Here is a 17157-nt window from a genome sequence, read left to right on the forward strand (position 1 = left end):
ATTATTTGTGTAATTTCTGCAAGCAGATAATCCAGTGCAGTTTTTTGGAGGTCATTATGAAAGGCCAGATAAATATTTATCAAAAGCCAGAAAGACTAGAATGTAAGGCCATAAAACAGTCTTGTTTTCTAACTTCAGTGCATTTCAAAAGCTTATGCAACAGCCTCAGCATCTAAGTGAGAAACTGTTGACATGCTTAATAACTGGAAAAAGTATAGAAAAAGTATTAAACATTTGAAAACGTGCATTAAGAAATAAATGTTAATTATGATTTTTTTCTAATCCTCAAGATACAAATAAGCCTATTCAGGATCAAATATTTTTGCCTTGTTTTTTTTTTTTTTTTTTTAAATATTTTATTTATTTATTTATTTATTTATGGCTGTGTTGGGTCTTCGTTTCTGTGCGAGGGCTTTCTCCAGTTGCGGCAAGTGGGGGCCATTCTTCATCGCGGTGCGCGGGCCTCTCACTATCGCGGCCTCTCTTGTTGCGGAGCACAGGCTCCAGACGCGCAGGCTCAGTAATTGTGGCTCACGGGCCCAGTCGCTCCGCGGCATGTGGGATTTTCCCAGACCAGGGCGCGAACCCGTGTCTCCTGCATTGGCAGGCAGATTCTCAACCACTGCGCCACCAGGAAAGCCCTTTTGCCTTGTTTTGTGTCCTCAATTGGTTTTTCACTTCAGTTACTTTTTTTTTTTTTAATTAATTAATTAATTTATTTGTTTATTTTTGGCTGTGTTGGGTCTTCGTTTCTGTGCGAGGGCTTTCTCTATTTGCGGCAAGCGGGGGCCACTCTTCATCGCGGTGCGTGGGCCTCTCACTATTGCGGCCTCTTTTGTTGTGGAGCACAGGCTCCAGACGCGCAGGCTCAGTAGTTGTGGCTCACAGGCCTAGTTGCTCTGCGGCATGTGGGATCTCCCCAGACCAGGGCTTGAACCCCTGTCTCCTGCATTGGCAGGCAGATTCTCAACCACTGCGCCACCTGGGAAGCCCCCCAGTTACTATTTATTGAACATTTTCTGGGTATGTAGTGGCATATGATTTAGCCACTACTCTCCAATATTATGTCTTTCTGGGGAAATAAGATTTTCACACATCAAATAATTGTACATGAAATAATTAGAAATATGCTTTTAATGCTTCTTTGACGACATTAACTGTATTATGCTCATCATACTGAAATAGAGAGCTTTTAAAATTTAGTTGTTATAGCATTTGTGTAAAGTTATACACCCAAAAGGGATTCAACAAATGCTTACTGATAAATTTATTTATTTATTTATTTATTTTGGCCATGCCGTTTGCGGGGATCTTAGTTCCCCGACCAGGGATTGAACCTGTGCCCCCTGCAATGGTAGCGCAGAGCCCTAACCACTGGACCACCAGGGAATACCCTAGTCATAGTATTTCTGAATAAGTTGTAAGGTATGATTCAGAGCTTTCTGGGCATCATGAAGGGCAAATTGTATACTCTGATCACATATTAGTATGTAAGTGGGCAAATCTCTTGCTTCTAAATTTTGGCTATGAACAGCAGGAATCACGATTTCTTAAGAAGAAAAATGAAGACAATGATTTCTTTTCTGTAAAATCATATAACTCAGGACTCAACATTATACAAATAGCTCTAACTAGTTCATGAAATAATTTAAAAAAAAGAATCACTACAGTTTTCACTAATATAAAGTAATTACTGTAGAAAAGCTTTTGCTCAAGTATTTGTTTTCAGCTTATGTCATTTAGGGTAAAAATGAAACCTGTCATGTATAATTTTCTTAACATAGGAAAGTCAGTGATGTAAATTAATAAGTTTAAAGTTGAAGGGAAACAGGGATAGATACTCCAAACTTACTTTACAGCTGAGGAATTGAAGCCTAGAGAAGTGAAATGATTTGCTCAAGGTCACAGAATCAATAGAGCTGTTCCTAAAGCTTTGGTTTAATGTTTTTTCCCCACTACATCTAACTGTTTCCTTTAATTACAAATGGGAGAGATTTAGATAGTTTACTGACATAAGGAGGTACTCTATGGATGCTGAATTTTGCCATTCTGCTTGGTTAAAAAAAAAAAAAAAAGGTACTGCTTGAATTGATCCAGTAACTTGATAACTTGACATGGTTCTTTAACTATGTGAACAACCAAATCCTAAAACTGCAAAACTAGCCCCAAATTCGGTATTCAAATTCTTCCATTGCCCATTGTGACTCTTTTTACCATTATAGTTTCAGATAATTTTCTTCTAACCATCAGTCTTTGTAATTTGCCTGTGTCTGGTGTACCCTTGGTACCCATGACTAAGGTCAGGTGCTCTAGACCCTTATGTTGATCCTCATGTAATCTTTGTATTTTTTAATGAGATATCCAGTAGTTTGTTTCAGTAATTTAAAAAGATACTAGCTATTCTCCTTCATAATTCTCATTTGTGAATCACAGCCCAGTTTTGTAAAAATGTGCTGACTTAATAATAGTCTTACACTGATGTTACCTGTCATTTGGTTACTTTATCTGTCGAAGGTAACACATACTAGAATATGCTCAATAACTATTCTGTAATCTCTGTACCTTAATATAAAAGTATATTTTTCACTCAAGATACATGTCCAGTGTAGGTTAATGTGGGGTTCCACTCAGTTATCAGGGACCCAAGCTAATGGAGTCTGCACCATCTTGTAGTTGTACTAGCTGGAGTACTTGGCCTTCTCGATTGTTGTGAGAAGGAAATAGCTAGAGTGTAACACCGGCTCTTCTGTGCTTTGGTCGGAAATGACACACATTAATTCTACTACAGCTTCACGAAGGAGCTGGAAAAATTGGGGAGCAGATGATATGTTTATGGAGCACCAGTGTCTCTGCCACTCATGCCAAAGTAGCCACACTTCCTGTAGGACAGCTGCCTGTTGTCCAGACTCTGCATCCTTCTTCCCACAGTTTACCTGAATTCCAGCTACAAGCCTCGTCTCACCTTTTCCCGTGATCACAGACAGGCAGGGATTCTGCAATGATAGTTCTGGGGTTTAGGATTTTAACCTTTGGGTTAAAACTCATCCCGGTTTTAAGTTTCTGTCTCTTTCTGAAAGTATAGCAGCCCACCTTGTGCCCTGTTTCATCCCTATTTTATTCCTTGTACCTGAGTTCCTGTTTTTTTTTAAAGGAAGTAATTGTTTTTAATTGAAGTATAGTTGATTTACAATGTTGTGTTAGTTTCTGTTGTACAGCAAAGTGATTCGGTTATACATATATATATTCCTTTTCATATTCTTTTTCATTATACGTTATTACAAGATATTGAATATAGTTCCCTGTGCTATACAGTAGTACCTTGTCATTTATCTATTTTATTTTATTATTATTTTTAAATTTATTTATTTATTTTGGCTGTGCCGGGTCTTAGTTGCGGCACGTGGGATCTTTAGTTGCAGCATGCATGCGGGGTCTAGTTCCCTGACCAGGGATTGAACCCAGGTCCCCTGCATTGGGAACGCGGAGTCTTACCCACTGGACCACCAGGGAATTCCCCTGAATTCCTATTTTTAACTGGTAATTTTGAGATTTGGTAACTTTGAGATTGATGCAAAGAACTAGTCTAAAGTAGAGTTGAAGTATCTCTGAAAATGTGGCTGGTTTTTAATAATTAGCTACAACCATGAACTATTAGTTCTATTATTAACTTCGGGTTACATAGCCCTTTTGATGTAAAGGATTCTTAACATAAAGGTCTTCTCTCCTGCTGAGCTAGGTAGCCTCCTAAATGAACTCTTGATCTGCTCATTCTAAACCAATCTCCATCTAGCAGTCTGAATGATTTGTGCAAGATGCATATTTGATCATGCCACTCCTCTGTTTAACACCCTTCAATGGTTGCCCAGCACTGTAGGATAAAGACCAAATGCTTAACACAGTCCATCACCTATCTCTTTTGCCAGTGTCCTCTAAGCTCTCAAGAACTGGTCACACAGGTTGTTCAGATCTTCCAAAAAAGCCAGTGTCTTCCCATCTCTGCTCAAATTTTACTTTCTCAACAAATCTTACCCTATCATATTTTATACTATTACCTGATTGACCTCCCTACTCCAAATTCAATTACTCTTAACTTGTCTTCATTTTCTTTTTCCACAGTACTTGGCACCTTCTACATACTAGATACTTCACTTATTTTTCATGTCTTTTGTTTACTGCCTGCCTCCCTCTGCTAGAATGAAGTGTCAAGAAGACAGAGATCTTTGTGTTTTATTCACTGATGGGCACATAATAGGTGCTTAATACATATTAGTTGAATAAATGAGTAGATAACACTTTTAGTACAGATTTGAAAGTAACAGACCTGTAATTCTGACAATCAGGAGTTGATTAATATGGGACTTCCCTGGTGGTCCAGTGGTTAAGACTCTGTGCTTCCAATGCAGGGGGCGTGGGTTAGATCCCTGGTCGGGGATCAAAGATCCCACATGCCTCGCACTGCAGTCAAAAAAAAAAAAAAAAAAGAATTGATTAATAATAAAGTTGCATAAAAAGAGATAACAAGATTAAGGGTATGGGGACTTCCATGGTGGTCCTGTGGTTGGGACTCCTCGCTCCCAAGGCAGGGGACCTGGGGTCCATCCCTGGTCAGGGAACTGGATCCCGCATGCATGCTGCAACTAAAGATCCCTCATACCGCAATGAAGATCCCACGTGACGCCACTAAGACCCAGCTCAGCCAAATAAATAAATAAATAAATAATTTTTAAAAACTAAAGGAAAAAAAACAAGATTAAGGGTATGAACCCTGGACTGAGTTGGGAGATATGAGTTCAGTGTTTGACTCTGCTCCTCTTTTGTATATACATTTGAGTAATTGCTTTTTTGGAAGTGTGTGTGAAAATAAAATAAGGATCATGTATAATACCTTAGCCACAGACATGGCCAGCCCAGGCAAATTTACGAAGCAATTGCGTCTCTAAGCTTCCTCCCTCTTTCTTTTCAATATCTGCTTTCCTTTTGGACAACTCCCAAACCCAGACAATCAATATCCTCATATTCCTTTTCCCCCCAAAGATGTTTTCTAGATTAACTGTTAGAAAGTATGTTATCAATTAACTCATACCAAAGGTATACATGATTATGAGATTAATGTGGGGTAGGTGGAGGTACCTAAAATTTAATAAAGGAAAATGCCTCTATTGAAAAAACCAAAAATTTTGGAATTCAGGCACCGTATAGACATCATTCATAACTGTATTTTTTAATATTTATTTTTATTTATTTATTCGGCTGCTCCAGGTCTTAGTTTCCTAGTTTCCGCACGTGGGATCTTCATTGCAGAGTGCAGGATCTTCATTGTGGCATGTGGACTCTTAGTTGCAGCATGCATGTGGGATCTAGTTCCCTGACCAGGGATTGAACCTGGGCCCACTGCATTGGGAGCATGGAGTCTTAACCACTGGACCACCAGCTAAGTCCCCATAACAGTTGTTTTAAATATAGCAAACCATTTTTCTGATTTTAAAGGCCTTGCATGTTTATTATTATTTTTTTTTTAATATTTATTTTTATTTATTTATTTGGCTGCGCCTGGTCTTAGTTGCAGCACTTGGGGTATTCGTTGTGGCATGCATGTGGGATCTAGTTCCCTGACCAGGGATCAAACCTGGGCCCCCTGCATTGGGAGTGCAGAGTCTTAACCACTGGACCACAAGGGAAGTCCCTTGCATGTTTATTATTGAAAATATTTAAAAGTATAAAAAAATTATTCATACTTCCACCATACAGAGACAACAATTTTGTTTTGATGTCTATTCTTCAATAGATAGTATGTGTTTTTTTTTAATAGCTCTTCTGTGTGTTTTTTTTTAAATTAATTAATTAATTTTTGGCTGTGTTCGGTCTTCGTTGCTGCGTGCGGGGCCTTTTCTAGTTGTGGTGAGCAGGGGCTACTCTTCCTTGCAGTGTGCGGGCTTCTCATTGCAGTGGCTTCTCTTGCTGCGGAGCACGGGCTCTAGGGGCGTGGGCTTCAGTAGTTGTGGCACGCGGGCTCAGTAGTTGTGGCTCATGGGCTTTAGAGCACAGGCTCAGTAGTTGTGGTGCATGGGCTTAGTTGCTCTGTGGCATGTGGGATCTTCCCGGACCAGGGCTCGAACCCGTGTCCCCTGCATTGGCAGGCGGATTCTTAACCACTGCGCCACCAGGGAAGTCCCAATAGTATGTATTTATACAGAGAATTATACAGAGAATCTTATATACATACGGTTGAGATAATATATTATTTACATTTAACATTCTGATTTCCCAATTTAACACTGTATCATGGTCATGTCCCCATGCCATTAATTATTTTTTGTAAGTACCATTTTTATAGCTCTATAGTATTCCATTCTTTTTATGTCATAATTTACCCAACTGTTCCTTTATTGTTGGATATTTGAATTATTTTCAACTTTTTACTACTATAAATAACATGACAGGGAATTCCCTGGCCGTCCAGTAGTTAGGACTCCGTGCTCTCACTGCCGAGTGCCAGGGTTCCATCCCTGGTCAGGGAACTAAAATCCCACAAGCCGCGTGGTATAGCCAAAAAAAAAAAAAAAAAATGTGATAGATGTCTTTGTCTGCCTTTCTGACTACATCCTTAGGGTAGAGTCCTAGAATTTCATAGCTGTTCTTTTTTTTCCAACAATCTTTTTGTTTGTTTTTTTCAACAATCTTTATTGAGAACCTATTCTGTGCTAGTTACTGTACTTATTGCTGGGGATAGAGTGATAAATAAGAGATCATCCCTCTTTTTAAGCTGCTTACAATCTAGTAGGGGAGAAAATGAAAGCAAGTAATCAGAATGCAGCCTGACAAGTGCAACATTAGAAGCTTATAAAAGGTATAGAGGTAACGCAAAGAGGGAATAATTATTTCTGTTTGGGATTTGGGGTCAGGGGAATCCTCTTAGAGGTAGTACTGTCTGACCTGGATGTTGTATGGTGGACAAAAATTAATAAGACAATCAGAGGGGGAAAGGGCATTCTTGGCAGATATAAGTTCAAGTGTAAAGGCATAAAGGTATGTGTGTTTGAGGAACTGTAAATTCTTTGGTAGCACAGAGCTCCTGAGAGCAGAGGCTTTGACTGTTTTGCTTAATGTATCCAGAGTAGCACAGTACAGAGCCTGGAGCACAGTAGACAATAAATACTTGCTGAACAAAGGAATGAATGAGAGGAGCTTGGACTTAGTCTTGTACTTCCCATTGGCTGAACCTAACTGGAAGCCAGTAGGCAAGGGAGTCTTGGAAATTTAGTTTGTAGGAGTCAGTCTCTGAACAAAGAAGAGAAGGGAAGGGAATGGAACTGAGAATAAATAGGCAAATTATCTACACCTTTACTATGGCCTATTAACCTTGTATGATGTGGGGCATGCCTACCTCTCTAACTACGTCTCCTATGCTCCAATAAACAGTCCCCCTTTTCATTCATCAGACATACCAAGATTGTCTTAACTAGTTCAGGGCTTTTGCTTGTTTCCTAAGCCAAAAAGGCTCTTCTACCAGATCTCTGCCTAGCAGAGATCATTCTGATAGAATCCTTTTCATCATTCAAATCCCAGGTCAAGTGACACTTCCTCAAACAAGCCTTCCTTGATAAGTCCTTTTAAGGTAGAATAGCTCTCCCTCTCATATTGTCTCTCCTTGCTAAAAGGTAATGTGGTGAACATAATCTTGTCTCTCCTTGCTAAAAGGTAATATGGTGAACATAATCTAAGGTGACCCCACAATCATTCACATCCTTGTAAAATCCCTTCCCTTGGAGAGTGATGGAAAATATGACTTGCTTCTAATCAATAGAATAAGGCAAAGGTGATGGGATGCCACTCCCATGATTATGTTATGTTATATACAACTCAGTCTTAGCCGACTGGAGCAAGAGAGACTCTCCCTGTTGGCTCAAATGAATACGCTACTATGTTGTGAGAACAGCTATGGAGAAGGCCACATGGCAAGAAACTGTAGGGGCCTCTAGGAGCTGAGAGCAGCCCCTGGCAGACAGTCAACATCTGAATGAGCTTAAAAGGAGATTCTTCCCCAGAGAAGCCTTTGGATGAGAACACAGCTTGGCTGACACCTTGATTGCAACCTCGAGAGATTCTGAGCAGAGGACCCAGCTAAGTTGTGCCTGGTCTCTTGATCCATGGAAACTGTGAGATAATAAATATGTGTGGTTTTGAGTTGCTAGGTTTGTGGTAATTTTTTAAACAACAATAGAAAACAAACACAGGTAAGTGCCATGAGAGCATGAGAGGAAGGAACTTGGCTCCCTTGTTCCTTTCATATCATTATATCTAGACTAGTGACTGGCACATAGTTCAATAAACAATAAACATTTATTGATTATATAAATGAAAGAATGAAAGGATGGATGGGGGGATGAATGGATGAACTTCAGCTGGATGCAGGGAGAGGACAGGACTGGATCCTAGAAACATGGCTAGTGGCTATAGGCTACGGAATACTACTTTCAAAGGGAGAAGAGAATCCACTGGGCAGGTAATGATGCAGTTCAAGGACTACAGGGAGCCAGGAGATCTGATATCCTGTTTTAAGATTTCTTTTATTATGTTAAACTTCTTTTTTAAAAAAATTCTAAGCCTTAGCAAAAATTTTAACCATATTTTAGTGAAGCTTAGAGAATAAATGAAGGGTCCTGTTGCTACTCTTTGGAGGAAAGCAGAGCTCAGTGTCTGGCATTTGCAAGGAAAAGCTCTTACAAGGTGTCAGTAGAGAAGTCCAGACCAAATCAGGTAAATCTGTGGAAAATGTAAGTCCTCCTCCTCTGGGATTGGGATCTTTCACATGCTTAGGGAAAGGCTGCGTTCTCCTGCTGTGAGTCATTCAGGATGAGAGGTTCAGATGATTCTATTTTGTTCTTAAAGAGAAGGGTTGCCCCAGAAGCTAGGGTAACTAAAATTTCAAGTTATATAAAAAGAGAAGGAAAGAGATGGGACAAAGATCTAGGTTCCAAAAGCAAAGTTTTTTGTTTGTTTATTTTGTTTTGTTTTTAAAGCTTTGCTTATTTCAGAAAGAGAGAGACTTAAGTTTGCTTTTAGGTCCAGAGGATGAGAGGGGTGGTGTCAGTCTCCAATTTAACTTTCCTTGTACTTCACATCAGGGTTTTCCCCTCTCCCCACAACTACAACTTAATCTTACAAAAGGAGACAATGCCATGTCCCATAACTCAGTTAAATCCTAAAGGTTAAATCCTAATGTTTCTAAGCAGCTTTAAGTTGCCTTCTGTTACTGGACCCTGAAGGGTGTTCCAGTGCTAACTTCTGGGCATCTGTATTGTTTTTATTCTAGAGTTAAGAATTTTTCTTCTGTTTTTCTTTGACACCACCGCTTTATGATGATAAGCTTTGTTCTTAAAAGTATTCAGTATCTCTGAGCCCAGGTAACTCCTATTAGTCCTCAGCGGAGATAATAGGGTTTCTGACTTGGTCCTTATTCCAATCCTTGTTCTAATAATCTACTTAGTCCTCCCATTTCCCTCCTAAAATCAGGGCCTTACTTTGTTTTTGCAAGTCTTCCACCTCAGAGGAAAGATATAATCCATGAGGAGCCATACCACCTAGTAAAGATCCATCAATCTTAGAGATGCTCTTGGTCTGTTCACCTGGATTTCTGTGTTGCTCCCCTCATTTCCCAGTTTCTTACACCAAAGTTTTTCTCGTATGTTAGAAAACCCTCCTATACTACTTGTTGGGCTTTTGGTGATTAGAGTACTGGGGATTAACTTCTCCTTGGGCACCATGGTAGTTATTAAGGTTGTTCACAAATTTTCATGTCCTCCTACTTCTAGTCACGTGGGATAGAATTACCTTTCCCTTTTCTCTTGAGGTTAGGTTTAGCCATGTGACTTCTTTGGCCAATAAAGTGTGAGTGGAAGTGAAGCATATTGCTTCTGGGTGGAAGCATTTTAATGGCTAAAGCAAGACACTGTAGACTAGCAATTAAAATTTATGATCCCTATTGCGGCAATCTTGAAAGCATGTATCTCAGTGAAGCCTCCAACAGTCTGGGGACTTCAGTGACTACAATGAGCAGAGTCCATGTAGTGGATGCTGTACTGAGTTCCAAGATCCACCCTTTAGGACTGAAACACCAGGTCTCCCAACTGCTGGAAATATTGGTGGCTGACAGCTCTCAACTGGGTCCCTTTCTGGAGGGGTTGCTCTTGGCTAAAGAGAGCCCTCTCACCCAAGGAGTACCTCCCTTCCCTGGGTGCAGCCCACATCCAATGATAGGTTGACGTAAGGGTATAAAGACCTAGCCCCTGACTCAATTTAGGACAATGTTGAAGGGCCATCCTAGTGCCAGAGCTCCCTGCAGAACTGGCCGAAGCCTCAGTTTTGTAACTGTGCTGCAGTTCAACTTCTCCCTCTGCTCTATCTTGTGACCCACAGTCTCCAGAGATTGTTCTTGAGAGCACTACCCCAAAACCTCCTATACGCAAATCTGTTTCAGGGTCTGTTTTCCAGTGAACCCCATTTGTGATGGGCTTCCTAACGACTTGTATCAAACATACAACGTGTGAGAACTAAACCTTTGTTGCAATAAGCTGCTGAGAAGTTTGTTACAACCCAGTTTATCCTAACTAGTACAGATAACAAACTTGCCTGCCCTGCCAATCCTTTGTCCTCACCAGAGTTTGACTTTTATTGTCTGTCTTGTCTTATTGGACAGATTGATTGCCAAGTTCTAGTTTTTCTCTGATGTTCTTTCTCATAGTGAGTAAACAGCCATGTCCCAGATGAGCTATTACAAGAGTCAACTACAAATTGGCACTCGCCATTGGCACTTGCCATCTACCTCTACAAGGATTAAATCAGGTGCTTCTGCAGCTGCTGATTTTCAACACCCCCTGAAAGGAGTTCAGGGTGGAGAGCAGAAGTGAGGCACTCTGTGCTCTGGGAAAAACTGGCAGAACGGGTCTTCAGATTGTTATTTTCAGGAGACGATTTTATGAGCCCAATTCTTATATCTCGTCATATCTAGAAAAACACTAAAATCCTTCATGGTGACGACTGCTCCTTGTGAGTAGAAGAAACCTTCTGTAAAAAAATATGGGCTTGATTGCATGTATGCCCCCTTCACCAAAATCACATATATACTGACCTTCCCCCCTGCCTCTTTGGAGCAGTTTCTCAGAGCTATCTGGGATGCTATCTCCCGGGCTGCAGTCCTCATTTTGCCCCAAATAAAACTTAACTGGCAACTCTCAGGTTGTTCATTTTTTTAAGTTGACACAAGGAACAACAGAAAAGGGAAGAGGGTTGTATATCTAGTTGTCTACTAATTATTCATACCAAGTTGGTGGCATAATTTTTTTCATATGAATTTCCTAGGACCCTTTCTTCTTTTCTATATAACCTATACATTTATAATATGTCTAAGGGTACTTCTCGTTTCTTAGGAAAATTTTTATGCAAGTAAAAATAGAGTAATCAAGTACTTAATCCCAATTTGAGAAAGAAAAACAGTATACTACCAATTAATAAACTTTCTACACCTCTAACATACTTAAATCCTATTGCTCTGAGTGCTAGCTCTTATTTCTTGAAAGTCAAATGGTAAAACAATACCAGTTCCTTATTTTGGGCCTTTTGGGCAAAAAAAAAAAAAAAAAAAAAAAAAAAAAAAAAAATATATATATATATATATATATATATAGTAATAAAACTAGTGAATCAAAGTATATGCTTTTTTTTTTTTTCTTTTTAAGGGATTTTACTACAGAGAAAAACTTCTCTCTGCCTGAAGCGTAAACAGTATAAAAATATTTCCACTAAAAAGAGTCTGAGAATACTGAGCTGGTATTACCACAACCCCTAATTATATAAGATATTTAGTATGATAACAGCAACTAGTGTAAGGAATGTGAAGATTTATTTACATCAAGTTCAGATAAAGAGATAAAAGGGGACTTGAATAAGCAAGCAAAGAGTATGACTTCAGGAGTGTATATTTGAAGGTATCTTTGAACTGCCCTTAGCCACAATGAAAGACCAGCAAAACCAGTCTTCAGAATAACCCTTCTGCTTAGAAGAAGGGAAGGCTAGACTTCACCTCTAAGATCGCCCTCCCACGCAGATTTTCCACCTCGCAGCTAAGAATTAAACCCAGACTTCCGATCATGGCGCCAAGCACGTCACCTTCTCCCTCTTCCCCCAGCAAAATCCCACCCAAGTCGACCAGATCCCTCAGGAGTGTGTAAGAGCTGCAGGGCGGGGGTGGGGGAGGTGGGAAGGATTCCCTTCCCCAATCCTGGTTGCTTGGGGTTTTGCAATTCAAAAAAACCCCTACTAAACAGATCCTCTCCAGATTCAAAGGAAGCTTCTGTACCAGCAAGACCTGCTCTTTTCCTCGGCTGCGTAGACCCAACCCCACTCTTTACCTTGACGCGGCGACTCCTCACCGCAAATTTCCTTTCAAATGTCCTAAAAAGCCCCTAAGGCCCCCAGCCTTTGTGAATAAAGGCCCACCCTCGAAGTGGAAACAGCGCTGCATAGACAGATATGCACAGACAGCAGGACAGCGAATACAATTGTAAAAGAATGAGTTCTTTCTGGCTTTGCATCCTTTCAAATGTTCAGTACTCCCGTTAGCTAAGAAGGGTTACGGTAATGGGTGCTTGAGGGAAGCAGGACACCGATTAGAGCAAAAATATCAATATAGGGGTGGTCTTTCCAAATTCCCGTTTTTGTTTGAGTCAGTGAGAGTAGCCCGAGGAGGCCAAGGTCTCCGGTTCTGCGAAAGGTGGGTCCTTCCCAATTCCTTGGGCTACGGACAGGCAGGCGCGGGCCCCAAGAAACAAAGGGGGTTGTTCTGTCCTTCGAGGCTTTACTCGAGTCCCAGAGGAGTCAGAGGCTAAATCACCGAGTTCGGAAGAGTTTGCCAAAGGCTGGACAATACATGCGGCCGCCCTCTCTTAAGCACGCAAATCCCAAGCGTGGACGTCTGGAAGGTGTATGTGTGTGTGTGTGAAGGAGAAAGGACAGTGCTGTCCATTGCGGGGTGCCGGCCCCACCGTGCCCTGCCCTCAGTGGCTGCGCTAGGGCCGCGGAGTCCGCCTCAGTTAGCCCTGGAGTGAGGGGCGGGGCTGGGCGGGGCCGCGAGCGCGCAGGCGCAGTGCGGCCTCGTCGCGCCGCTGCAGCCGCCGCCGCTGCGGCCGCCGCCCGCGCTGCACCACAGGCCCGAGACAGACTGGGCCGGGAAGAGCCGGAGACGGAGGAGGAGGCGGAGGCGGCGGCGGAGGCGGGGCGACTCCGGTGACCGGGAGCGCCGCAGACTGGCAGCTGCGGCGACTCCCCCCTTTGTGTCTGGTCTGCCCGGAGCCGCTGGAAGTGCTTCCCGGAGGGGCGCGGGGTGTCTCGCCGCCTCGCTGCCCACCCCCTCCCCAGCCACCTACATCCGCCCTCCCGCCGCCCCCCACCCTCGGCCCGCGACGCCCGAGCTCCGCCCGGAGCCTAGAGCTGCGGGAAAGCTAGGAGGCGGCGGCGGCGGCGGCGGCTTCCTCGGGAGGGGGGGGTTGTGATTCGCTCAGAGGAGCCATTGACGGGAGAAGACAAGGCTTTCACAGTGGAATTTACCTCAGGCAAGATGGAGCGGCAGCAATAAAAAAGAGAGAGAGGAGCGCACCCGGGAGGGCTAGAAAGGGCAGCCTCCCGGCACCTCCCCTCCGCCCGCTGTCTCGGGGAGCTCGGGGCCCAGCCTGAGGACCCCTTCCCTCCCCCGCTTCCCACCGCCACTCAGCCCTCCCGCCGGGACCTGCCCGACCCTCGTAGGATTGTTCCGCGAAGGCGTGAAGGCCGTGGGTTTGTCCATGGAGGCCAGCACCTTTTTCGATCCAGTCGAGGAAGAGGATTTGCTTTGCTCGAAATCGGAGTAAGGGAAGCACCGAAGCGAAACTTAAAAGGAATCTTGCCCTCCCGGAGCACAGGCGATGCGCCTCGGGCCGCCGGGCGCCGCCGCCGCCCGCCCGGTTTCGCCCTTCCCGGCAGTCGGGAACTTGTGCTGATCCTCGGCGCCCCTCGAATCCCCGCTCCCCACCCCTCGGCACCCTGGATATGTTTTCTCCCAGACCTGGATATTTTTTTGATATCGTGAAACTACGAGGGAAGTAACTGCGGGGCTTTCTTCTTGTCTCCCTGCTTCTCCCCACAGACATGCCTTCACTTTGGGGGGCCGAGGCACCCTGTCCTGGGCGAATGAACACCCGCAGCCGCAAGGGAGAGAAATGAAGGGAATTTCGGCAGCGGAATGAAAGCTCTGCAGCTCGGTCCTCTCATCTGCCATTTGTCCTTTCAAACTGCATTGTAATACGGGCCGGATAAGTCCGACGAGAGCGAGGACTAGCCTCCCGGCCGCGTTTCTCCGCCCTCGTTCACTTTCCGTATTTCTTTTCTCTGCTCTCCTGCTTCTTGGCTGGCCCAGGGATGACTTCGTCGCTGCGGCGGCCCCGGCGGGTGCCCTCGCTGCTGTGGACCGTCCTGCTGGTCAGCGCTGCGGCCGGTGAGTAGCCCCGGGTGGCGCGTCCGGGCCACTTCTCCTGCGGGTGGCGGGGGAGGGAGCCTGCAGAGGCCGAGGCCTGCGCTCGCCCGTCGCGACGCGGCCGCCGATCGCCCGGTACCTGCGCGCCTTTCCTAGTCCTTCCAGGCAACTAACCTTTCACGTTGACGTGTAGTTTCGAATCCCCGCACCTCGTATTCCCCACCACCCCACCCCACCCCCGCCGGGGGAAAAAAAAAAAAGACACATTGGGTGTGGTATCTTAACATTTTTAGCTGTGAGGTAATGCAAGGATTAAAAATAATATTTTAATCACCAGTGAACACTGTCTATTATGAGATCTTTGGAAACAGACCTGTAGATTTTTTTTTCTTATATAAAGAAGCAGATTTGGCTTACAGTAAAAAGAACATCAACTGTAGAACATATAGTTGAACCTTATTTTTAGATGTAGATCACTCTTTGAGAATCCATGTTACTTTCATTATTCCAAAATGTTCCCGAATGAATTGAATAAATAAATGTTGAGGAAGGCAGAACTGTGAGATGCTTAGTATACTGTATAATATTGTTAATCGTTATTATCGTTAGTATTATTTTGTTCCGAAGTATGTTAGTAATAATATTTTCATCTTTTCAATCTGGACAGTCGTATTTTATATGCTTTTGGAATTACTATTGGGCTTAGAAGTATTTTTGGTAGCTTTTCATTTAGTCATGTGGCATCTATTGACTTTCCTGTCACTGAGACAACTTTGACCTCACATCAGACTTCTAGGAGATTTGAGTCCTGAAAGTTCTTTTGACATTTTACTGAAGCTTAAAGGGAAATGGTAGTCATCCTTTCCTTAGAATATTTTGATTTTAGTTCTCAGACACCTTAGGAAAAACCTCGTTTCATTTGCAGTTACTTTTCAAGCAGTCTTATGGTGATTTGCTTTTAGAAATTTTGGGGAGTGAATCATACATATAATCCTTAAATTTGGTTTAGGATGGCCAAATAGATTATACATCTAAAAATGAATAAAGGACAACATAACACCTTTCCAGTTATTTTTTCTTAATAAGTGTAATATTCACTTTCAGTAAATTTTTCATTGCAATGTTAGACACGGACGGGGTTTATTTCCATTTAAAAAGTCTGCATTGGGAAGATACTGAAACAGTTTTTGAACTTTCTTTTGTGCTTCTGATATTGTTGATTAATGTCTATTATGTTTGTGATAGTTGTGTTAACATAATTTGAACTTCTGAATTGAATGTATTTTGACACTGATATTTTAATATTCTTAATCATCACAATTCCTTTTGGGGTAAAAGTGAATGATTTTCTCCAGAGTTCTTTATATTCTGTTAGCTATTTAAGTTCTCTAGTAGTAAGCCATGTGGTCCCTGTAAAATCTGAAGAGAGTAAAAGGCGTTAAGTTCAAGCAGTCATTCTAAGAGGAGAAATCTCAGAGCGTAGACTTGTTAGTGTTCTTTGTTATTCTTGACCTTTTTAGAACATAGATTCTCATTTATTGTTGACAGGCTTATTTTGTGATCAGAACTGATAAAAGTAAGAGAAAGAACAATTGACTTAAAAATAAACTTGATTTCTATTTGGTAAATAAAATATTAGATTAATGGCCCTTAAAAGGGATGGATTAAAGTAATCACTGTTTAAACGTGATTTTAGTCATCTTTTTCTTTAGTATTACATAGCACAAGATGCCAAAATTTGTGAAATTGGATTTCAGAGCTGTAACAATAATAATAGTAGTATTTATTGAGTGCTTGCTCTGTGCCAGCAACTGTCCTAATAGCTTTACATGTATTTTCTCATTTAATTCTCATGACAGTTCTTTACTCCAGGTTCAGTTATGCTCCTTTTACAGAGTGAGTGAAGTATAGAGAATTTAGATAACTCACCACACAGTCAGTAAATTGTGGAGCTAGAATTACAGTCTGTTCCCTTACCTATCACATTAATGATGACAACAACTTCTCACTCTAATTGGGAACATGAGAGAGTTAGTGTCTTCACCAGATTAGCCTTTGAAAAGAAGCAAGGACTCTTGACAGGATCTTGGTACAGCACTGGTTGCGCAAATGTCATGGTTCTAAATGTGTAAAACTTTGCCTAATATTGGAGTGGCTAGAGCAGTTTCATTAAGTGCAAGGTGGCTAGAGAGGGCTTGTGTGAATTTGGGATATATAGATGCAGTGATGTAACTAGACATGTGCAAATGGTACAGCTGAACAGGAAAATAATACTGGAAGACTGATATCACATCTCTCTATGGGGTCGTGGATAATCCTCTATTTCTTTTGAGTCCCTCTTTCCTGCTTACTCTGTTTAGTTCTTGGATTCCTTAATTCTAAGAACAGTTAGTATGCAAAAATAAGAATTTATAAAAAATATGTGCTTGTTTGGTTTATAAATGATTTTTTTTTCTTTTTTTTTTTATGGTCTGGAACAGGGGCATGAAGCTGAACTTGTTCTTTTTTTTTTTTTTTTTTTAATATTTATTTATTTATTTAGGCTGCGCCGGGTCTTAGTTGCAGCACGTGGGATCTTCGTTGTGGCATGCGGGATCTAGTTCCCGGACCAGGCATCGAACCCGGGCCCCCTGCATTGGGAGCAGGGAGTCTTA

The 17157-nt window shown here is 42.2% G+C and overlaps 1 protein-coding gene and 1 non-coding gene across 2 annotated transcripts in view; one reads left to right on the plus strand and one right to left on the minus strand.

Annotated features, from left to right (window-relative positions):
* Window positions 1-1316: 1316 nt before the first annotated feature.
* Window positions 1317-1389, minus strand: TRNAG-ACC (transfer RNA glycine (anticodon ACC)). Its single transcript has one exon. It is a non-coding gene; the product is annotated as a tRNA-Gly (tRNA).
* Window positions 1390-13214: 11825 nt separating this feature from the next.
* BMPR2 (bone morphogenetic protein receptor type 2) overlaps window positions 13215-17157 on the plus strand; it is a 188245-nt gene continuing 184302 nt past the window's right edge. The window contains exon 1 of the mRNA XM_061186550.1: window positions 13215-14524. Within this exon, the coding sequence (XP_061042533.1) occupies window positions 14449-14524 (76 nt within the window). The 5' untranslated portion in view covers window positions 13215-14448. The remainder of the gene's footprint in view (window positions 14525-17157) is intronic.

Source organism: Eubalaena glacialis, chromosome 1 (assembly GCF_028564815.1).
Source record: "Eubalaena glacialis isolate mEubGla1 chromosome 1, mEubGla1.1.hap2.+ XY, whole genome shotgun sequence".
In the NCBI taxonomy this organism is placed as follows: Eukaryota; Metazoa; Chordata; class Mammalia; order Artiodactyla; family Balaenidae; genus Eubalaena; species Eubalaena glacialis.